The sequence below is a fragment of the Argopecten irradians genome, chromosome 16 (genome assembly GCF_041381155.1).
Source record: "Argopecten irradians isolate NY chromosome 16, Ai_NY, whole genome shotgun sequence".
Taxonomy (NCBI): Eukaryota; Metazoa; Mollusca; class Bivalvia; order Pectinida; family Pectinidae; genus Argopecten; species Argopecten irradians.
The window spans coordinates 24,981,781-25,007,056 of NC_091149.1; the positions used below are offsets into that span (position 1 = coordinate 24,981,781).

Consider the following 25,276-nt stretch of genomic DNA (forward strand, 5'->3'; position numbering starts at 1 on the left):
TATTAAAGTATACTTCATTTATTTAATATATAGCACAGAAAAGATGAAAATTGGATATATTCTGTCCAGTCAAAATGAGATAGTAATCATAGCTATGTAATCGTCCATTTTATAGTGTTATCTCACTGAATCACGCTTCCAAAGACATCGAACAGCACACCCACACGGTCATACACCTACATCAGGCAAACCAGTCATCACACCCACCCGGTCATACACCTACATCAGGCAAACCAGTCATCACACCCACCTGGTCATACACGTACATCAGACAAACCAGTCATCACACCCACCCGGTCATACACGTACATCAGACAAACCAGTCATCACACCCACCCGGTCATACACCTACATCAGACAAACCAGTCATCACACCCACCCGGTCATACACCTACATCAGACAAACCAGTCAACACACCCACCCGGTCATACACCTACATCAGACAAACCAGTCATCACACCCAACCGGTCATACACCTACATCAGACAAACCAGTCAGCCTACCCCTATGTCGAGCGCTGAGCAGAGTAATTGGTAACATGTAGTTTTACCAACTTTTAGTAGTTTCACGCCGTCACTTATGCAAATTAGTCTAGGACATTATACATTTGTGACGACGGAAAGTCTAGATTTGTTCGTAAACATTCTTTACCACCACTTAATTACCAACAATTATCAAACTAATACATTTCATCACACAATGGAACTGATAATGTCGCAGACAATAATTCTGTATGTCGAATTTCTATGTTTTCTATATCATTAACGAAAACATGTGTATACCGAACCCGCGTGCATTTAATCCATGGTTATAACGTAGTAATGTTTTGTACAGTCAATGTTCATACAATAATATATATGTAATATGTGTATAATGAACTTTGCTTAATGTAACAAAGTGATATTTTTCGGTCCCCAGAGGTTTGTTATAACAGTGTTTTACTGTATACATGTACTTTCAATTTGTATTATTGTTTTAATACAACAGAAGTCACTGTTGAAAGTTAACTTGACTGGAACCTACTTGATTTGACATAGGCTATATTAAAATAATGATTTATTTGAAATAGGCTATATTAAAATAATGCTTAATTTGAAATAGGTTATATTTAAATACTACTTAATTTGAAATTGGTTATATTGAAATACTGCATAATTTGAAATGGGTTATATTGAAATACTGCTTAATTAAAAAAAGTTATATTGAAATACTACTTAATTTGAAAAAAGTTATATTGAAATACCGCTTAATTTAAAATAGGTTATATTGAAATACTGCTTAATTTGAAATTGGTTATATTGAAATACTGCTAATTTCAAAGAAGTTATATTGAAAAACGGCTTAATTTAAAATGAATTATGTTCCCAGTTCAGATGTAGTAATGCCTTTTACGTTGATTTCTATTGAAATCTGGATAATTTGAAGAGATTCTACATTCCCCAAGGACTTCAATATAACCAGATTTCACTGTATTCAAACAGGTGTTGAGTTTATGAGCAGTGAACAGTGATACTAACTTTTATCTATCAAGAAAGAAACACAAAACACCTGTATCTGTTCTTTCCAAACATTGTGGGATTCTGTATATATGGTTATATTGACGCATACATTCGACATTAGATAACGTTTACCTAGAACCTGGATCTTGTTCTGTTCCAATCTTACATTGAAATGCCTCCCTACGAGAAATAATGGTTGACTTTAATGTGCACTCAGTCGGCGAACTCTTGATTAATTCAATCCTAGGTGTTCATTAAAACTTGAGACAGGAGTGTCCCCAAACACCCTAGCAATCTGGCGCCAGGAAAATTAAATGTAATTTTAAGATAGAAAATGGAATTAATTGTGAACCACCAAGAGAGCTGTGCAGACCTCTTTATCTACTTATCAATCAAATCGCGTGTCTTTTAAATCCACCCATAGAGACATATAATGATGAGCGCAGTTGTTGTAGGAAAGGTTAATGTTCCGACACCCATTGATGTGATCAAAATATATCACATTGTTACATTATCACCCCTCCCAGAAATACAATGTATTTAATGCTGGCATACCATCCCTGACAAGACAATTCGCTTTAGTCCCTTGTTATGTATCTTTTTTTGGTTATATATCACTTTTTGTATAGAGATAAATATGTTTGACCATAACAATCAACAAGAATCTATATACTTCAATATAATATTTGTTAATTCGCTTTAGTCTTTTGTTTATTTCAGCGGGTCAAAATTCTGGCGATTTAAACTAAAAACGATAAATCAAAACTTAAGCGGTTTTAAATGTCCGCGATCTGGCTTCAATGGTGCATATGATGTAAAAATATCCCGATATTTCGAATGTCAAAACATTGTCTGCGATCTGGCTTCAATGGTACATATGATGTAACAATATCCAAAATTTCGAAGATCAAACCAATGTCCGCGAAAAAATAAACGCACGAAAATAATCGTCTAAATGGTAATAATACGAAAATAGTGGAACTGATATGAAGATAGCTATGATCTCAGTAAAGTAATGTATTAAAGTCAGACAGGAAGAAGGGAGACAACTATTAGCTATAACGATGTAAAGATATAGGATTCATAACGGAACTAAAATCCTTAACTAGGAATGTTTCAAATGTTTAACATATTTTTTGAAGTATCGGGTTTAATGAAATAACTTTGGGATTAAATGTCGGTATTGAAGTTGATGCCTTTGCCTTCAAACAACGCATCAGCAAAGCAAACTTTAAAAATAGATCGATTTGTTCTTGTCAAAATAGATATAAGAAAGATTCCTTGGTATGACTTTTGGAGCTGACTTAAAGTATTGAGTTAGAACATATTTTAACGATCTATACATTTTAATACGTCCTTAACCTCGAAACACATTCGGAGGGAATCGATCACGCGGTATGGCAGACATTTCGAAGGAGGTGATGTGTTAATGGAACAAGGCAATTATAAGGCATTTTCGTGCTGAGGATTACTGGGACATTGAATTTATAAATTTAAAAGAAATGTTATTATAATGTGGAACAGGTATATTTAGTCTTAATAAAGGATATGGCATAAGTAACATACGAAAAATATGGCATAAGCTTAAGTTACATACGAACACTTTGGCATAAGTCACATAAGAAAACAATTTTACTGTAATTATTATTTACCATAATTTACATACTCTATAGTTGTTAAATTTCGCGGGTGTAAAATTTTCATGATTTACTGTTTGGAACGTATTTGCGGGGTGTATTTTCGTGAATTATCTTTGTAGCCGTTAAAACGTCATTCTCTCATACATTGTAGGACTTGCATAGACCGGTCTTATACGTAAAACCATGATTTTGATCAATTTTACGAGGTATTAAATTTCGTAATTTGGATGAATCCGCGAAGTGAGCAAAATTAAAACCCTGCTAATATTAGCAGCTATAAAGTATAAGATTGTATTTATATCATAACTAATATTTTTGGAAAAAAATATGGCGAAATTTGTAATGGTATTTCTCTTTAAGAGAGGTTAAATCTGCTTTGCACATGCCGTTTTCGTCTACCGAGACAATTCTGTGACGTCACATATGAATAATGATGCTATAACTAATTTTGACGTTACATATACGTCTTGGGTGAGATTTTTATTAAGCAGAAAGCCCCTGTTTATTATATGCATAAAAAATAAAAAATGTATATGTCCTAAAATTGGTGAATTCAATCTAGAGAATTATATGCAGGCTTCACATTTGCATAAAGAAATCCCCAAAATGAGTTCGAGATTAATGGTTTAGAGGGTATCCGAATGTGCGTCTAAGATGGAAAAACTCAATACTGTAGCAGCAGAAATTGATAGCCGGGTACGAGGTAAGATTGCTCAAAAGTTTAATGATATACCTATGTCGAAATAGGCTCAGTTTCGCTATCACGGCAGTGATGCTTGGTTTTAAACTGTGTTCAAGAAAAAAAAATCTCCTAGAGGGGGTGTAATTTTGGGTTGAAAATCCCAATTTTTTGCATTTTTTCAAAAAAACAAATTTGGTTACCATGGTTTTTACAGGCTCACAAAACCACAAAAAGTAGACCTGTCCAAAAATGAACACTGCATAACAAATGCAAATGTTGTGTAGATTAAAAATATATATACTTTTATATAGATGTTATTTAAGGTTAAAAAGCTGTGTGTACATAATTAAAGCCTGCACTTTATGTTGCTGAATTTTTCAAATCTACTGTACACTGCCACCTTATAAGTGACTGAAATTTTCATTTCTTGAAAATGACCTTGGTTATAATTGATTTTGCTAAAGTTTCATTCATTTATCTTAGAAATCACAATCGAACAGTTTGAAACTGTGTAAATACATATATTTTTTTCATTTGTTACAACTAAAGGGAGGTAATTGGCTCATTTTGCCATTCTGTAATTTGCTACCTAGGTATGGTATGATATGCTTGACTGTTAATTGATTAATCATTTTACACTTGAACAGCAAGCTGAAAACAGCTAACCGGGTGTCTCTCAGTCCATTTAATATGAATTCCAATTAATTTGGTCTGCTAATTACCCGGTATCCATGGAGATTTACAGCAAAAGTGCTAATTTTGGGATTTTTTTCATTGATTTCTCAGTTTTCATATAATTAAGGCTATAATTTGTATTTTTTGTACTAGAGTGAGTGTTCGGTTAAGCCGATATTGTCAGTTATTGGCATTTTCTTAAGAAAAGAGGGAAAAGGTGTTTTTTTCCAATAAAATGGGAATAGCGTACAGTTTTATATGAATACATGTAATATTCTGTATTTCAAGGTTGAAAACTCAATACTGTGATTAAATATGCTGGAAATTATGACATTTTGAATGTCATGTTAAGATTCATCTATCAGAATAAGTATATGTAATGCTATGGTAAAGTAAAATAGGATTTGTATTGTCAGAAAAAATAACACTAAGTATTTATGACGTCATTTGCGCAGGTTATGATGATGTCACCATTATTATGACGTCATGGTTGCTATGACGTCACAGAACGGGGTCAGATTTCATAGCAACCTAGTATTTTTCACTTTTCTGCATAGAGAGAAACTCCAAATACCATATTCAATTTTCAGAATAATTTTATTTCAGAAAACAGCATAGTTATTTAACTTTTATTTTTTGAAATTACCTCCCCTTGTTACTTGTATTGGAGGAATATTGGTGAAAAGATACCTTATGGGGAAATTGGCATTACTTGGTGACTATTAGAGATACACAGTATTCGGATAGGTCATTTTGTTCGTCACAACTTTGTTTAGAAATTATTTGGGTTTTCGGAAAACTTAAAAAGACAAAACATGTTGTATAAGGTAGCAGTGTACAGTAAGACCGAATGGCCTTGGGTGAGATTTTTATTAAGCAGAAAGCCCCTGTTTTATTATATGCATTAAAAATTAAAAAATATATATGTCCTAAAATTGGTGAATTCAATCTAGAGAATTATATGTAGGCTTCACATTTGCATAAAGATTTTCCCCAAAATGGGTTCGAGATTAATGGTTTAAAGGGTATCCGAATGTGCGTCTAAGATGGAAAAACTCAATACTGTAGCAGCAGAAATTGATAGCCGGGGTACGAGGTAAGATTGCTCAAAAGTTTAATGATATACCTATGTCGAAATAGGCTCAGTTTCGCTATCACGACAGTGATGCTTGGTTTTAAACTGTGTTCAAGAAAAAAAATTCTCCTAGAGGGGGTGTAATTTTGGGTTGAAAATTCCATTTTTTGCATTTTTTCAAAAGAACAAATTTGGTTACCATGGTTTTTACAGGCTCACAAAACCACAAAAAGCAGACCTGTCCAAAAATGAACACTGCATAACAATTGCAAATGTTGTGTAGATTAAAAATATATATACTTTTATATAGATGTTATTTAAGGTTAAAAAGCTGTGTGTACATAATTAAAGCCTGCACTTTATGTTGCTGAATTTTTCAAATCTACTGTACACTGCCACCTAAGGGAGACAGATCATGATTTTTTCATACAGACGCTTGAGTTCTGAAAGTGCCCCAAACTCTTCAAGCATTTGAATGACCGCGATTTGATTAATACCCCTTTTCTGAAGTTTGAATTTATGAATAAATTATTTTATTAGTTTAAAAAAACCACAAATAATCCTATCAATCTTAAATTGCTATTTTATGGTAAATATATATTGATTAAACATTGTTAATCATTTTAAAACTAAAACTATTGACATCTAGACTATATTGTAACAGAAAATTCTGCAGTGAATGTATAAAAAGTATACATAATAGGGGAGATAACTCTATTGAGAATCCCGTCTTTTTCAATGAAAAATGAAGGTTTTTTTGGTGCTAAAAATGCTCTATCTTGACAAATTGTGGTTCAATTTTCTTGAAAATTGACTGATTAAAGGCAACTTTGTCACTTTTTAGTCTGTTATTTTCTATAAAAATTGAACTTCACAATTTTGATTTGTTTTCATTTTGGTGAGAATGTTTTAGGTAATTTACTTGCGTCTCTTTTACCTAATTTCCTCCAAAAATGACCACTAGAAATTAATTATGACGAGAAGTAAAGCATTTTTTTAAAAGGATTGATATATATCACGTTAATTAAACAGTATATATATCGTAGAACATTTTGTTAATTATTTTCATTCACAGGGCGGATTTAGTACAGACTAATGCTGTTTTTTCATGTGCAGAATCTACTCAAAAATGGCAAATTTGAATATTTATTTAGAAAAAATAGATGGTTCGATTTCTTCGAAACTTTGACAGAATATGCATAACAACATATTTACTTCATAAATCAAATATGAAAAATATTGAACAACAGAAATTTTTTTGGGAATGTAAGACTACCACCTTAAGGGGTTTAAATCCTGAATTTAACTCGTATATCATACTGATGAACGTGTCGATAAATCAAGCTATTTAATTTATCGATCTTGATTATGAAGTATTTTTTTAAAAATATGTCTGTGATATTTGGATTTATTTGGCAAAAAAAAAATCTTTTTCGTATATTACTTCAAACAATCAATTGTCTAGACTTTCTGAATGAATACCAGTAAGATATTCCCAGTTTTAGTGTATGTAGACCCACAACAAAATAAAATATATCAAAATATCTCGTTTTATGTTTTAGTTATTTCATGTCCACGGGAAATAAAGATGGATATTTAACAAAAGAATTCGTGTCAACTGTCTATCGGCGTAAACACGTTAGTTTTACTATTACTTGATCTTTGCCAAGTAACGCAACGCAAGTCTATAAAACACCAGAATCAAGACGAGGTTCGTCAAACGTGCGTGTTAGTGCGCAAGTGGCTAATACGAACACGGCAAGTGCCCGTTAAGGTGTGTTATTAAAAGTCGATATTTCTGAATGGAAATCTGAATAAAGTTACGTAATGTATCAAAATTGGTTAATATATTTGAACGTTAAGTGAACGCGTATGAATGTATTGTAAATAAAGACTATGATTACTAGCATATCCGCAAATAGGGTAAGATGTTTCAAAGTGCTTTTAGATAGTTCCTTAGTCTCAGGGAGGCTGAAGTTGGTTCCGAGTTCCGAGTTCCGTTTAAGGATTTTGTTTTTTTAAATAAAAAATAAAAAATTCAGTTTATGTAATTTGAACATATTACAAATGTTCTCTGTTGTGTTTTGTCATGGATAATTTGTGATAGAGCTAGTTTAAATACGTTTTCAAATAACATCTATTTCCGTTTATGTAAAACGGAACTCGGAACCAGTTTAAGGAAACTCTCTATCATTTTAGATGAAAACAGTCAATGTGCTTTGGACATATAAGAAATGTTTCCTGTTGGCTTTTTAATGGATTAATATTGGTAAATCCATGTCTGCCACACTTTAATTTAGTTTTCGATCAACTCCCATTTCCGAGTTTCATTTAAGTAAAACGGAACTCGGAACCAGTTTCGGGTCCCGTCACACAATAAACTATACATATATTAAAGTATACGTCATTTATTTAATATATAGCACAGAAAAGATGAAAATTGGATATATTCTGTCCAGTCAAAATGAGATAGTAATCATAGCTATGTAATCGTCCATTTTATAGTGTTATCTCACTGAATCACGCTTCCAAAGACATCGAACAGCACACACCCACCCGGTCATACACCTACATCAGGCAAACCAGTCATCACACCCACCCGGTCATACACGTACATCAGACAAACCAGTCATCACACCCACCCGGTCATACACCTACATCAGACAAACCAGTCATCACACCCACCCGGTCATACACGTACATCAGACAAACCAGTCATCACACACCCACCCGGTCATACACGTACATCAGACAAACCAGTCATCACACCCACCCGGTCATACACCTACATCAGACAAACCAGTCATCACACCCAACCGGTCATACACCTACATCAGACAAACCAGTCAGCCTACTCCTATGTCGAGCGCTGAGCAGAGTAATTGGTAACATGTATTTTTACCAACTTTTAGTAGTTTCACGCCGTCACTTATGCAAATTAGTCTAGGACATTATGCATTTGTGACGACGGAAAGTCTAGATTTGTTTGTAAACATTCTTTACCACCACTTAATTACCAACAATTATCAAACTAATACATTTCATCACACAATTCTGTGTATCGGATGCTAATGAATCTACCGCAGACAGCATGTGTTATTGGAACTGATAATGTCGAATAATTCTGTATGTTTTCTATAACATCAACGAAAACATGTTTATAACGAACCCGCGTGCATTTAATCCATGGTTATAACGTAGTAATGGTTTGTCCAATGTTCATACAATATTATATTTGTAATATGTGTATAACTAACTTGCTTAATATAACAAAGTGATTTTTGTGGTCCCCAGAGGTTTGTTATAACAGTGTTTTACTGTATACATGTACTTTCAATTTGCATTGTTGTTTTAATACAACAGAAGTCACTGTTGAAGTTACTAGACTGGAACTATACTTGATTTGAAAAAGGCTATATTAGAATAATGCTTAATTTGAAATAGGTTATATTGAAATTCTACTTAATTTGAAATAGGTTATACTGAAATACTGCTTAATTTGAAATAAGTTATATTGAAATAGCGCTTAATTTGGAATGAATTATGTTCCCAGTTCAGATTTAGTAATGCCTTTTACGTTGGCTATATTGAAATCTGGATAATTTGAAGAGATTTTCCATTCCCCAAGGACTTCCATATAACCAGATTTCACTGTATTCAAACAGGTGTTGATTTATGAGCAGTGAACAGTGATACTAACTTCTATCTATCAAGAAAGAACCACAAAACACCTGTGTCTGTTCTTTCCAAACAATGTGGGATTCTATATATTTATATGGTTATATCGACGCAGACATTCGACACTAGAAAACGTTTACCTAGAACCTGGATCTTGTTCTGTTCCAATCTTCCATTGAAATGCCTCCCTACGAGAAATAATGGTTGACTTTAATGTGCACTCAGTCGGCGAACTCTTGATTAATTCAATCCTAGGTGTTCATTAAAACTTGAGACAGGAGTGTCCCCAAACACCCTAGCAATCTGGCTCCAGGAAAATTAAATGTAATTTTAAGATAGAAAATGGAATTAATTGTGAACCACCAAGAGAGCTGTGCAGACCTCTTTATCTACTTATCAATCATATCGCGTGTCTTTTAAATCCACCCATAGAGACATATAATGATGAGCGCAGTTGTTGTAGGAAAGGGTTAATGTTCCGACACCCATTGATGTAATCAAAATATATCACATTGTTACATTATCACCCCTCCCAGAAATCCCTTGTTATATATCTTTTTTTGTATAGAGATAAATATGTTTGACCATAACAATCAACAAGAATCTATATACTTCAATATAATATTTGTTAATTCGCTTTAGTCTTTTGTTTATTTCAGCGGGTCAAAATTCTGGCGATTTAAACTAAAAACGATAAATCAAAACGGTTTTAAATGTCCGCGATCTGGCTTCAATGGTGCATATGATGTAAAAATATCCCGACATTTCGAATGTCAAAACATTGTCTGGATCTGGCTTCAATGGTACATATGATGTAACAATATCCTAAATTTCGAAGATCAAACCAATGTCCGCGAAAAAATAAGCGGACGAAAATAATCGTCTAAATGGTAATAATACGAAAATAGTGGAATTGATATGAAGATAGCTATGATCTCAGTAAAGTAATGTACTTAAGTCAGACAGGAAGAAGGGAGACAACTATTAGCTATAACGATGTAAAGATATAGGATTCATAACGGAACTAAAATCCTTAACTAGGAATGTTTCAAATGTTTAACATATTTTTTGAAGTATCGAGTTTTATGAAATAACTTTGGGATTAAATGTCGGGTATTGAAGTTAGATGCCTTTTGCCTTCAAACAACGGCAATCAGCAAAAAGCAAACTTTAAAAAATAGATCGATTTGTTTCTTGTCAAAATAGATATAAGAAAGATTCCTTGGTATGACTTTTGGAGCTGACTTAAAGTATTGAGTTAGAACATATTTTAACGATCTATACATTTTAATACGTCCTTAACCTCGAAACACATTCGGAGGGAATCGATCACGCGGTATGGCAGACATTTCGAAGGAGGTGATGTGTTAATGGAACAAGGCAATTATAAGGCATTTTCGTGCTGAGGATTACTGGGACATTGAATTTATAAATTTAAAAGAAATGTTATTATAATGTGGAACAGGTATATTTAGTCTTAATAAAGGATATGGCATAAGTAACATACGAAAAATATGGCATAAGCTTAAGTTACATACGAACACTTTGGCATAAGTCACATAAGAAAACAATTTTACTGTAATTATTATTTACCATAATTTACATACTCTATAGTTGTTAAATTTCGCGGGTGTAAAATTTTCACGATTTACCGTTTGGAACGTATTTGCGGCGTGTATTTTCGTGAAATATCTTTGTAGCCGTCATTCTCTCATACATTGTAGGACTTGCATAGACCTGTCTTATACGTAAAACCATGATTTTGATCAATTTTACGAGGTATTAAATTTCGTAATTTGGATGAATCCGCGAAGTGAGCGAAATTAAAACCCTGCTAATATTAGCAGCTATACAGTATAAGATTGTATTTATATCATAACTAATTTTTTTGGAAAAAATATGGCGAAATTTGTAATGGTATTTCTCTTTAAGAGAGGTTTAAATCTGCTTTGCACATGCCGTTTTCGTCTACCGAGACAATTCTGTGATGTCACATATGAATAATGATGCTATAACTAATTTTGACGTTACATATACGTCTTGGGTGAGATTTTTATTAAGCAGAAAGCCCCTGTTTATTATATGCATAAAAAAAATAAAAAATGTATATGTCCTAAAATTGGTGAATTCAATCTAGAGAATTATATGCAGGCTTCACATTTGCATAAAGAAATCCCCAAAATGGGTTCGAGATAAATGGTTTAGAGGGCATCCGAATGTGCGTCTAAGATGGAAAAACTCAATACTGTAGCAGCAGAAATTGATAGCCGGGGTACGAGGTAAGATTGCTCAAAAGTTTAATGATATACCTATGTCGAAATAGGCTCAGTTTCGCTATCACGGCAGTGATGCTTGGTTTTAAACTGTGTTCAAGAAAAAAAATCTCCTAGAGGGGGTGTAATTTTGGGTTGAAAATCCCAATTTTTTGCATTTTTTCAAAAAAACAAATTTGGTTTACCATGGTTTTTACAGGCTCACAAAACCACAAAAAGCAGACCTGTCCAAAAATGAACACTGCATAACAATTGCAAATGTTGTGTAGATTAAAAATATATATACTTTTATATAGATGTTATTTAAGGTTAAAAAGCTGTGTGTACATAATTAAAGCCTGCACTTTATGTTGCTGAATTTTTCAAATCTACTGTACACTGCCACCTTATAAGTGACTGAAATTCTCATTTCTTGAAAATGACCTTGATTATAATTGATTTTGCTAAATTTTCATTCATTTATCTTAGAAATCACAATCGAACAGTTTGAAACTGTGTAAATACATATATTTTTCATTTGTTACAACTAAAGGGAGGTAATTGGCTCATTTTGCCATTCTGTAATTTGCTACCTAGGTGTGGTATGATATGCTTGACTGTTAATTGATTAATCATTTTACACTTGAACAGCAAGCTGAAAACAGCTAACCGGGTGTCTCTCAGTCCATTTAATATGAATTCCAATTAATTTTGCTCTGCTAATTACCCGGTATCCATGGAGATTTACAGCAAAAGTGCTAATTTTGGGATTTTTTTCATTGATTTCTCAGTTTTCATATAATTAAGGCTATAATTTGTATTTTTTGTACTAGAGTGAGTGTTCGGTTAAGCCGATATTGTCAGTTATTGGCATTTTCTTAAGAAAAGAGGGAAAAGGTGTTTTTTTCCAATAAAATGGGAATAGCGTACAGTTTTATATGAATACATGTAATATTCTGTATTTCAAGGTTGAAAACTCAATATTGTGATTAAATATGCTGGAAATTATGACATTTTGAATGTCATGTTAAGATTCATCTATCAGAATAAGTATATGTAATGCTATGGTAAAGTAAAATAGGATTTGTATTGTCAGAAATAATAACACTAAGTATTTATGACGTCATTTGCGCAGGTTATGATGATGTCACCATTATTATGACGTCATGGTTGCTATGACGTCACAGAACGGGGTCAGATTTCATAGCAACCTAGTATTTTTCACTTTTCTGCATAGAGAGAAACTCCAAATACCATATTTAATTTTCAGAATAATTTTATTTCAGAAAACAGCATAGTTATTTAACTTTTATTTTTTGAAATTACCTCCCCTTGTTACTTGTATTGGAGGAATATTGGTGAAAAGATACCTTATGGGGAAATTGGCATTACTTGGTGACTATTAGAGATACACAGTATTCGGATAGGTCATTTTGTTCGTCACAACTTTGTTTAGAAATTATTTGGGTTTTCGGAAAACTTAAAAAGACAAAACATGTTGTATAAGGTAGCAGTGTACAGTAAGACCGAATGGCCTTGGGTGAGATTTTTATTAAGCAGAAAGCCCCTGTTTTATTATATGCATTAAAAATTAAAAAATATATATGTCCTAAAATTGGTGAATTCAATCTAGAGAATTATATGTAGGCTTCACATTTGCATAAAGAAATTCCTCAAAATGGGTTCGAGATTAATGGTTTAAAGGGTATCCGAATGTGCGTCTAAGATGGAAAAACTCAATACTGTAGCAGCAGAAATTGATAGCCGGGGTACGAGGTAAGATTGCTCAAAAGTTTAAATATATACCTATGTCGAAATAGGCTCAGTTTCGCTATCACGGCAGTGATGCTTGGTTTTAAAACTGTGTTCAAGAAAAAAAAATTCTCCTTGAGGGGGTGTAATTTTGGGTTGAAAATTCCATTTTTTTTGCATTTTTTCAAAAGAACAAATTTGGTTACCATGGTTTTTACAGGCTCACAAAACCACAAAAAGCAGACCTGTCCAAAAATGAAAACTGCATAACAATTGCAAATGTTGTGTAGATTAAATATATATATACTTTTATATAGATGTTATTTAAGGTTAAAAAGCTGTGTGTACATAATTAAAGCCTGCACTTTATGTTGGCTGAATTTTTCAAATCTACTGTACACTGCCACCTAAGGGAGACAGATCATGATTTTTTCATACAGACGCTTGAGTTATGAAAGTGCCCCAAACTCTTCAAGCATTTGAATGACCGCGATTTAATTAATACCCCTTTTCTGAAGTTTGAATTTATGAATAAATTATTTTATTAGTTTAAAAAAAAAAACACAAATAATCCTATCAATCTTAAATTGCTATTTTATGGTAAATATATATTGATTAAACATTGTTAATCATTTTAAAACTAAAACTATTGACATCTAGACTATATTGTAACAGAAAATTCTGCAGTGAATGTATAAAAAGTATACATAATAGGGGAGATAACTCTATTGAGAATCCCGTCTTTTTCAATGAAAAATGAAGGTTTTTTTGGTGCTAAAAATGCTCTATCTTGACAAATTGTGGTTCAATTTTCTTGAAAATTGACTGATTAAAAGCAACTTTGTCACTTTTTAGTCTGTTATTTTTCTTTAAAAATTGAACTTCACAATTTTGATTTGTTTTCATTTTGGTGAGAATGTTTTAGGTAATTTACTTGCGTCTCTTTTACCGAATTTCCTCCAAAAATGACCACTAGAAATTAATTATGACGAGAAGTAAAGCATTTTTTTAAAAGGATTGGTATATATCACGTTAACTAAACAGTATATATATCGTAGAACATTTTGTTAATTATTTTCATTCACAGGGCGGATTTAGTACAGACTAATGCTGTTTTGTCATGTGCAGAATCTACTCAAAAATGGCAAATTTGAATATTTATTTAGAAAAAATAGATGGTTCGATTTCTTCGAAACTTTGACAGAATATGCATAACAACATATTTACTTCATAAATCAAATATGAAAAATATTGAACAACAGAAATTTTTTTGGGAATGTAAGACTACCACCTTAAGGGGTTTAAATCCTGAATTTAACTCGTATATCATACTGATGAACGTGTCGATAAATCAAGCTATTTAATTTATCGATCTTGATTATGAAGTATTTTTTTAAAAATATGTCTGTGATATTTGGATTTATTTGGCAAAAAAAAAATCTTTTTCGTATATTACTTCAAACAATCAATTGTCTAGACTTTCTGAATGAATACCAGTAAGATATTCCCAGTTTTAGTGTATGTAGACCCACAACAAAATAAAATATATCAAAATATCTCGTTTTATGTTTTAGTTATTTCATGTCCACGGGAAATAAAGATGGATATTTAACAAAAGAATTCGTGTCAACTGTCTATCGGCGTAAACACGTTAGTTTTACTATTACTTGATCTTTGCCAAGTAACGCAACGCAAGTCTATAAAACACCAGAATCAAGACGAGGTTCGTCAAACGTGCGTGTTAGTGCGCAAGTGGCTAATACGAACACGGCAAGTGCCCGTTAAGGTGTGTTATTAAAAGTCGATATTTCTGAATGGAAATCTGAATAAAGTTACGTAATGTATCAAAATTGGTTAATATATTTGAACGTTAAGTGAACGCGTATGAATGTATTGTAAATAAAGACTATGATTACTAGCATATCCGCAAATAGGGTAAGATGTTTCAAAGTGCTTTTAGATAGTTCCTTAGTCTCAGGGAGGCTGAAGTTGGTTCCGAGTTCCGAGTTCCGTTTAAGGATTTTGTTTTTTTAAATAAAAAAATAAAAAAATCAGTTTATGTAATTTGAACATATTACAAATGTTCTCTGTTGTGTTTTGTCATGGATAATTTGGGATAGAGTTAGTTCAAATACGTTTTCAAATAACATCTATTTCCGTTTATGTAAAACGGAACTAGGAACCAGTTCCGAGTTCCGTTTAAGGAAACTCTCTATCATTTTAGATGAAAACAGTCAATGTGCTTTAAACATATTTGAAATGTTGCCTGTTGGCTTTTTAATGGATTAATATTGGTAAATCCACTTTTAAGTTTTCGATCAACTCCCATTTCCGAGTTTCGTTTAAGTAAAACGGAACTCGGAACCAGTTTCGAGTCCCGTTTAAGGAAATTCTCTATCATTTTAGATAAAATCATTCTATATGCCTAAGACATATGAGAAATGTTGCCTGTTGTAATTTTCATGGGTTACTAGTGATGAATCCATTTTAATTTAGTTTTCGATCAACTCCTATTTCCGAGTTCCGTTTAGCTTAACCATATAAACGGAACTCGGAACTCGGAGCCAACTTCAGCCTCCCTAGTCTCAATGCATATTTCAATATGCCTATTCATATCACACAATGCCTAAACGACGTTCATAATCTTTACATCTATTGATGTTTTTGATATCATAAAAGGATAAATTCCATCAAACCCAATCGTTAACAGCAAAAAGGATGTAAAACCTGTATATTTAGTATCTTGGACACCTTCAGTCATAATCGATTTCGAATTCATAAACAAACATAGAATGTCATTCAAGACATAAAATGACAAATGAATACGAGGACAACTAAGTTAACACTATTTTTAACGCATCACTAGTTCGGCAAAACACAAAAATAACGGTATTTTGAAACGCTCGATCGGCAAAACACAAAAATAACGGTATTTTGAAACGCTCGATCACAAAAGAGCTAAGGGAATCGAGCATTGGTTCATACAATTCTGTCAAATAATTCAATGACGTATTTCAAACGCGCTCCTTGAATAGAAATGAGTTAATTGAATTAAAAATAATAAAAAAAATATTTTCGATCAAACTAAAGATTTGGAAAAGAATAGTAGCAATACCACATTGGTTGTGCTTATGCAGATATTTCCATCAGATTTTGAAGGCATTCCGATACTGTTCTCATTGAGACAGATATATTACCACGCACGTAATCAAATACTGTTTGCTTTGGTTAGATTATTTGGTTATATACAAATTGTCAAGACAAATGAAAATCCGATGAATAAAGCTCAAATTAATCTTAAATGTTTCATGCATCACTAGTTAGCTAAAGGACACAAAACTGTCAGGATGCTTTGGAAATCTCGATGACTATTAGAACATTTACATAAAAGTGTTTTCATACAAGTATTGCCATGCATATTGTCATCCTCGAAGACTTACTCTATGGTCATGTATTAAAGAATTTCATTTTTATTACGAATTGTATTCGTTTGGTTTGTACATTTAGGTAGTAATTTTAGAAGATCGCTGATTAATTTTACTTTGTCCTCTTGCGATAGCGGTTTGTTTTGTACATTTCAGAATACTGGTAAAACACGGAGATGCTTATGACACCGCATTCTTTAACCTTGTGGATTAACCAAGGGGTAATTGTTATACTATAGTGTCACGTCTTTCAGACCTTTTAGACTAAGAACTAGTCCCAAAGTACAATGCAATGTATGTAGAATGCGGTATATTCAATTTATGTTTCCTTGTAACACAACAACATTACCCTTTTATAGTACTATCACACTGAAACTCGCCGAAGATACAGAACAACACACCCCACCCGGTCATATAACACTGACAAGGGTCAACAAGTCGTCCTAAATGCTCAGTGTTAAGCAGTAATACAAACTAGCACTTTTATAGGCTAAGGCGCAGCCAGTGGACATAACCAAGAGCCTAACTCACAGGGGCGAGCATTCAACTAAAGGCCAAAAACCTAAGGCGGTGTCAAAGGAGACTTTAGCAAGAACAAAGTAAGGTAAAAATATTTTACGGCCATACAATGCCAGCGGAAGTTACAATTTTAGAACGTTACATACAGGAAAGTGTGATAGTAGAAACCAAAATAATTATCGACAAACTCAAATCACGTTATGGTGAGGATGCCCTGTAAATTAATAGTTCCAGCTTAAGAAGTTATACCTAACGCTAAATTAAGCGTTTTTAAACATAACTTGAAAAACTTTTAGTGTATACATGTACTTTAAGTATTAAGATGAATAGTAGAAAAGAAGCAATGTCTTTTTTTGCCGTTTGGAACTATAAAGTCCAAAACTGAAATTCCAGGTTGATCATAAAAAATGTCCCAGACACAAATAATACAAAATCGATCGTCCCCAGACTGTGAAAAAATGCAATACAAAACAACATGGTTAGTTTTGGAAAATATGACAGAAATAGATAAATATTGAGTGGATGATTTTCATTTTTGATGAATAATGTTTATCATGAGGTCAACTACGGTTTTGATGACTGAAAAAAACCAATTAGATGAAGCAATCCTATACACATGTAACAGTCGAAGAAACGCGCTAAATATGCTGCTCTCAAAATAGGAACGATACTAAGAACAGCAAAATCAGAAAAACAACAAATATCCATATAATAGTATATTAAGTCAAACCATTGAAAATTACAATTTATTGATTCGAATACATACAATGTTTCGGTGCCTCTCTTAAGCCAGATGCTGAGTGCATTTAGTACGTGTTTTGAATAGTAATAAAAGTTTTAGAACAAAAGAACAGTACGTAATGACGCAACGGTATTAACTAGAACAAAGAGTTCTAACTCTTAAACCGTTATCGCGAAACAACGAGACAAAAGTAGTCGATAAACGCTCCCTCCCCCACCTCGTCAGACCGCCGCAGGGCTAGACAATGTCGTTAAGGAGACAGATTAAACTCGGCTTACTATTGATTATCGGAGGAGTTAATTATACCATGAACACGCAAATAGATCAGGTTACGTGTAAAACACACATTCCAATGTGAAGATAGGTTACTAAACACATAATGATAAAATTAGACCCAGCATGTCAATACGGATCATATCTCTTCATTTGTACAAATAACACACATGCTTTTAGACATTATTTTATAGATTAAGCCGTACAGGCATTTCGTCCTTCATGAAGTCATCATTAATTACACCGAACATTTACCTGATTAAGTCACAATTAAAACAAAAGGCGCAATATTAAAGCTAACATTAAAAAAATGTTCTTTAAAAACCTTTATAAAAATTACAATATCCCTAACTATTTAGATGTTTGACTTTCGAAAGAAGTTAACTTATTTAAGAATTAAACCGAATATTTCTATGAACAAAATCTAAGACACTAAGGGTATAACAGAAACACAAAATTAAAAAAAAATCAAAATTAAGATCATTAAAACTTATCAAACACATTTCATCATTTCCAAACTTAAACTTAAGAAAACAAAAGAAAACTGTATGCGAGAAGTCTAAATTAATGTGATTGTTCGAATGAATGAAGGCTGTAATGAAGGTTATGGCAGACCTGGGGAATATCATATTCTACAGACTGATTTAACCACGTGTTATTCCCAATACGATAATGTCTCTATTACGTGTGTCCTGTGTGTTATTTACCACAGCGCTTTTTATTTGTCAACACTACAAAGAAGCAATGACTTCACGGAGAGACAATTACATACATGCAACTGTTTCCAAAAGCACAACACATTTCCTTTACAGTAGTAACCGTCCTAGACGGAGCCTTGGCATTAAAAACAGCATCCACCACACAATAACTTCACTGATAACCAAATCCATTAGGATACAAGAAGAAAACCAGATCAAACAGAATTTTAGACAATAATGTTTTTGTGAATGTTTGTGACCTTCAGATGTACATGAAGTTTTATTTGTTCGTTTGGCGTCTTGACAAAATGACATATCGGCTCGAAAAAGTTTGAACATTATGCTGAAATTACTTCCTTGCTCCATATTTATTACTTAAAATAATTGGTATCCTACAAACATACGTTTGTAAGGATCCAGTGTGATCGGGAATACAACTGTTGATATGACACATTATGAACCTAATTATATATATATATATATTTAGATCAAAATACGAAGATACACTATCTTTATGTTTATATATAATTTGGATAAATTAGTTTTAAGGGCCGGTGCATTATATAATTAAAATGTTTTAGTAGTTGCATCAACATCAGAAACTGAGATGGAGAACACAATCAGATAGAAGCTCTCGGGATGTCTTTTCTCGATACCTCTGTAGCAAGATCAACGTTCTCCTCACGTCAACCCCTAACCCTATCGTTTAATGTTTAATGCGATCATTAAAGATAATGATAAAAAGGTAAAATACAGATGATTTCACTCATAACAGTTTTTCATATAGAGTCTTGGATTGTGATATACCAGTTACTTCGCTTCATTTAAGTCAGTACAGAAAAACAATCATAAAATAATCTCCCAATACATTAATAAGTTAAATAATTGATGCCGTCGTTACATCCTTGCCTTGGCGATGCAGCTTCATACCATTACCACAATAGATAGCTTGTCATATCATCAGAATCATCGTTTTTATATATTAACGTCCAATTAAAAGCCAATGTCATTTAAGGATGTATTTTCTTTGAGTTTTCAGTCCCGTTGAAGTCTCGTTTCAACATAGACCGAAAGAAGTTATGAGATTTTCAAATATTCAGTAGCAAGTTGCCAGAATGGCAAATTTTGTCAAAAAATTGAAATGGCCCATTTGGCAGCCATTTTGAAATTGTGTCTTATTTTGCTTTCAACATAGAGCCAAATCGTTTACTAGGTTCGTGATTAATTAAATATTGAGCATTAATATGTGAAACGAGTTCAAATGGGGCAAAAAAGTAAGCACACCAAAACCGGACCCCCAATTTTAGAAAGAACAACCTAATGATATGCAAAATAATAACAAAATGTAAATAGTTCTGACAGTTTTTTTCAAACTATTTCGTCCCTAAAATTCACTCACAATTTAGTAGTTAAGTCAAGTAGTTATTTGATTGGCCAAAGGTTACCTGGACATGACCCCTTATGGAATTTTCTCAGATCCTCTTATCAAACATAGTGATAATAAGGATCTGTATTTTAATCAGATGGAATGGTACTTTAACGATTTATCAATGTATAGATGTATAGAAACACTTCAGAGTGGCCTGACTCTAGCAAGTCTACCAAAACATTACGTTAGTGGTATGCGCATGCGTAAATCACTTTGTAAACGTAAGACATGTCGCCCTGACATTTAGTACCACCGGCTAAGTCGTTTGTTTGGGAAACGTTATTTAGATCGACCCGTTTCTCTCACAAACCTGTTGTGGTGGCAGGTCTACAAGCAAGCAATTCTCCGAAATTATAATGAATATGTCTTTGGAATTGCCAATGAATAATTCATTGTGTTTATTTGACTTTTCCAATCATTTCTCAGTTTACCTTGTGCATTGGTATACAGGAATTTACATGTATATACTTGTAACACTGTGGGATGTTTGGTTTTGTCTGCTAGATTGTCTCCCCAACAGAAAAGATTTTCTATAACGGCATCTTTTACAATAAGAAAGAAATTGCATTCATACATTTGTGAAAAAAAAATATTTGCGAAAATCTGATAGACTCTAAGTGAAGTATTCTTTTTATGTCTATCCTATTAAATATATATATTAAACCAATATAACAATTGTTGTAATAGAATAAGATTTAAGAACGCGAGGCCAATTTGAAACAAAGCGAACATTTAGAAAACAAGGACCCAAATTCAACACACGAAAAAAGCGTAGTTTGTATTTCCGATCGTAAGATAATAACCTAGTGTAGAGTTTAATCACAGTAATAAGCATGAGTGGAATGTTCAATGACAATTTGAATAATTATACTTCTAGTTGTATTCTAAATACTATGTCATAATAACATATATTGTTCTATGATATGAGATTAAGCTTATTCAGCTCCAAAATAAAACAATTATCATTGTTAATCTTTATTTCTTTTAATTGGTGATTCCTTAACGTGCATTATAATACGGGGGTTTCGAGATCCCAAAACGACGTAGCTAAAGTCAATTTATCGTCAATTTGTCCCACCATCCGGCGTTTATGACGTCATCATTTGACGTGATTTTTGTGACGTCATAATCACCGGAAGGTGGGACTAATCGACGGTAAATCATACTTAATTCACGTTGTTTTGGGATTTTGATATACGTACCAAAATTTCCTTAAAAGTTCTCATTTTGCGTATGCGTCTTGCTGTGTATTTAAGGAGACTATGTTATGATCATGTAAAGTCTGCTTGTGATATTTGGAAAGTTTGCTGGTCCTATAGTGTTATCTTCCTGAAGCATGGTGAACAAGACTTCGAACAGAAAACCATAACCAGTCGTATTATACTTACAATGAAAAATCAGTTACACCACTGTTTTTATGCAAAACCCTTCGCAGAAGTAGTGATTACCATTTTTAACAGATTGCTATGCCCGTGAAAAAAAAACCATGTTATATTTTAAAGCATAGTCTGACCGAAATGTTATGGCAGTATCATTAGATATGAACAAAACAATCATATCCGATACTAACTCCTGGATATTTTTAATATTTTGATATCAAGTTGCTTGCATTTAGGGTAAGACAGAAGCTGACGTAACTAAAAAAAATTGTCTTTAATAACCGTAATCTCTACAAACATTTAAAGTAAGCGTTTTAAAAAAACACATAAAAGACAAGATGTACCGTAGCGAAAGAAATATGATACAAAATGATCATCTCGTGGTGATCATGCTTCGAGAACTACAGATAAATTTCACATACAGGCATTCCTTGTTGCAGGAATAATTCGCAATAGTATTGAACATTTTACCTAGCAGCTCTACTTCGCAAGGCAGGTGAGGAAGGAATGTAGAAACAGATACCGGTCGAGAACCTTATATTCGATTTTTAGGTTAAGGTCGTTGTAAAGCCATTGAAAGTATTCAGAAAGTTTTAATCTTTAAAAAAATATTTTTGTGGATATGTACTTCACCACATACATAACTAAGTGATGTGGCGTTATATCCTATTAGATGTTGAAAATCACTTATTGGTATGTTCCGGCTTTAAACATGGTTGTTTAATTTATATGATCTAGTATATATCTATGTACACGTCAATTGACTTTAGATATATTTGTTAAGACACTATTTTTCTGTATTACACTAAAATGTCTAACATCGAAGCTCCGACTTCCAATTTCGGATCATATTCATTCAAACAAAACTTTTGATGAATATAACAAATGGTTGTCATGTCAACGTGACCTTATTATCATATTGCATGACGTCAACACGTGACACGTGACTAGCAGACGACAGCTTGACTTACCTCGATCTTTATTTTTCCCGCCGGATCATCCGGTTCCCGCCATTTCGAGAGTTGTAAACGAACATACGCCATATTAAATCTCATGCAAACCATTCTAACACACGTGGTCCTATGGTTCAAGACCACGTGACTGTCCGTCGCGCGATCCGGACACATCAACCCAAAGAGAAGACGTTACAAAACGTGGGAAATACAGCACCAACACAAATGTGTACGCTAAGATAGTGAAACTTGACATTACATATATACGTATTACGCAATTATACTAAAGTCCACGATTATAAATCAGACACATTTAATGACGAGAGTTTTGACGCTGGATGAACATATTCAAATTATCCAATACATCCATAAGTAGACGGTTAAGTAGGATCCGACCAACAGTCTGTGTGCTATAACTGTGATGTGATGCCAAGTAAATAAACTTGAACAAAAGTCGAAAATTCTTATGACGGGATGGAAATTCTTTGTCGGATATTTTCCCAATGATTGAGACGTGCCGATATGGTGATCCAATGGCTCTAGGCAGAAGGTGCAGTATTGCGCTCCATACTGCCGCCAAACATCGAGGCGGTGTTGAGGTGCGGACTAACAGGTCCTTATTAGGTATATAGTCTACGGGACGATTTTCTATCACGACGGACAATGTCTACTTTACTCACGCTTTTAAATGAATAATTTATAAACACGTTTGCAAGGTAACTTTTAAAACAAACGTTGGTGTAATCAGTACTATTTTCAAGGTTAAATTCGATATTGAGTTAAGTTCTAGGCAGAATGGTTTTTACGGTAATGTTGATGATATAACGAAATTGTTGTGTAAAGTGATGATGTTGATAATGATGATGATGAATGATGATGATGATGATGATGATGATGATGATGATGGTGATGATGATGATGATGGTGATGGTGATGGTGATGGTGATGATGATGGAATTAATGATGATGATGAAGAGATGGAGGATGAAGACAACGAAAATGAAAAAGTTGAGCATGATGATGATAATATGATGATGTGATATTTTTCTATGATGATGATGATTATACTGATGATGGCATTGGATATGATGAGGATGAGGATGATGATAATGATGATAACGATGATGATGATGATGTTATGATTATGGGTTTTTTTTCGATGCTACTGAGGATTATACTGATGATGGCAGTAGAGATGATGATGATGATGATGATGATGATGATGATAATGATGATGATGATGTTGATGATTCATCAATAATGAGAGATTATCAGTATTTTCAACTTCGCATTTTTAAAGTTTATGCTCATTCAGGATTTACTCCATTAAGTGCTTTCAACTTATTATTGTGGCGTATCTTGGATGACAATATGTTCTTTTTTTCTTCTTATTTTTAAGATTAAAGGATGGCCCTGCAAGTAGGGCGTTAGAATTGTACCTATTACTCCTATCTTTTCTCGTCTTCCTAGCCGGCTTTATTCTTCCTTACGTCTCCCTTGGCACCGCCTCACTTTTGGCCTCGAGTTGAGCGTTCGCCCCTGTGAGGAAGGCTCTGGGTTCTGTACCCTTGCCGAGACACACCAAAATCTATAAAGGTGGTAGTTTATATAAGTGGTAATTTTTGCTCCTGCTTGGCGCTCAGCATACAGGTAATGGGATGACTGGTTCGCCCGTTGTCAGTATAATGTGACCGGGTGGTGTGTGTTGTTTGGTGTCTGCAGCGGCATGCTTCAGTGATAAAGCACTATAAAAAGGGTAACAGTTCCACTATACAAGAAGACACAACACGAACATACTGCAGTCTCCCACAACACGCACATTGCACTTCACACACGCTACACACTGCATACATGGGAGGCCGTCCTGACATGACCCTGACTGTTAATAGGACGTTAATGTAATCAAACAAGCAAACAAACAAAGATTGTAGGAGGACAACAGTGATATGGCTTTTAAAACATTAAAAACGGTGTTTCTACCGAACTTAAAACGTAGATTTTCGATGAAAACAGTCAAATGCGAAATAGAAAAAGCAGACTATAAAATCAAATAATTCGAAGGTTGTGATACAAGCCGATTTATTTTAGGTAGTTAAAAATTCGGGTTCTATGACATAAAGTTACGATGTCTGTAAGTTTGAAATACTTGTCCGTTATAATTACCCAATGTCATGGTGAATAAAATTTCCTGTTAACCACCACTATAGGAATGCTAGGATAACAAGGAGTTTAACTTTTATATATTGTACTAAATAATTTCTATAGCCGGTTACTTCTGTACAAGGTGGATTTGGTCCTGTTGATTTATTTTACAGAAATCATTTGTTATCGATAGACGTTTTATTTTGTATTTCTAAATCATAGATGAGGCAAGTTATCCAATATCAGTCCTTATGCTAAATCAACAATATCAAGTGATTCAACAGTTATGTATTGTCAAACAACGTGTAGATCGAAAGAACTGTTCTAAATCCAAGAGTCAAAATCAAATGCCGCTTAAGAAAGCAAAAACATAAGGTTTCAAGCGAATTACAAAATCTGTCCAAATGATACTACTGCACGGAGTGTTTAACTTATTCTTAGTGTAAGGTGTCGATTAAAACA

General features: G+C 33.3%; 1 protein-coding gene across 1 annotated transcript in view; it reads right to left on the reverse strand.

The window, feature by feature from the left end:
• Window positions 1–23,029, reverse strand: part of LOC138310114 (dipeptidyl peptidase 4-like) — a 393,025-nt gene extending 369,996 nt beyond the window's left edge. Inside the window, exon 1 of the mRNA XM_069251248.1 lies at window positions 22,691–23,029. Coding sequence (XP_069107349.1) covers window positions 22,691–22,846 — 156 coding nt within the window. The 5' untranslated portion in view covers window positions 22,847–23,029. The remainder of the gene's footprint in view (window positions 1–22,690) is intronic.
• Between the last annotated feature and the right edge of the window lie 2,247 nt (window positions 23,030–25,276).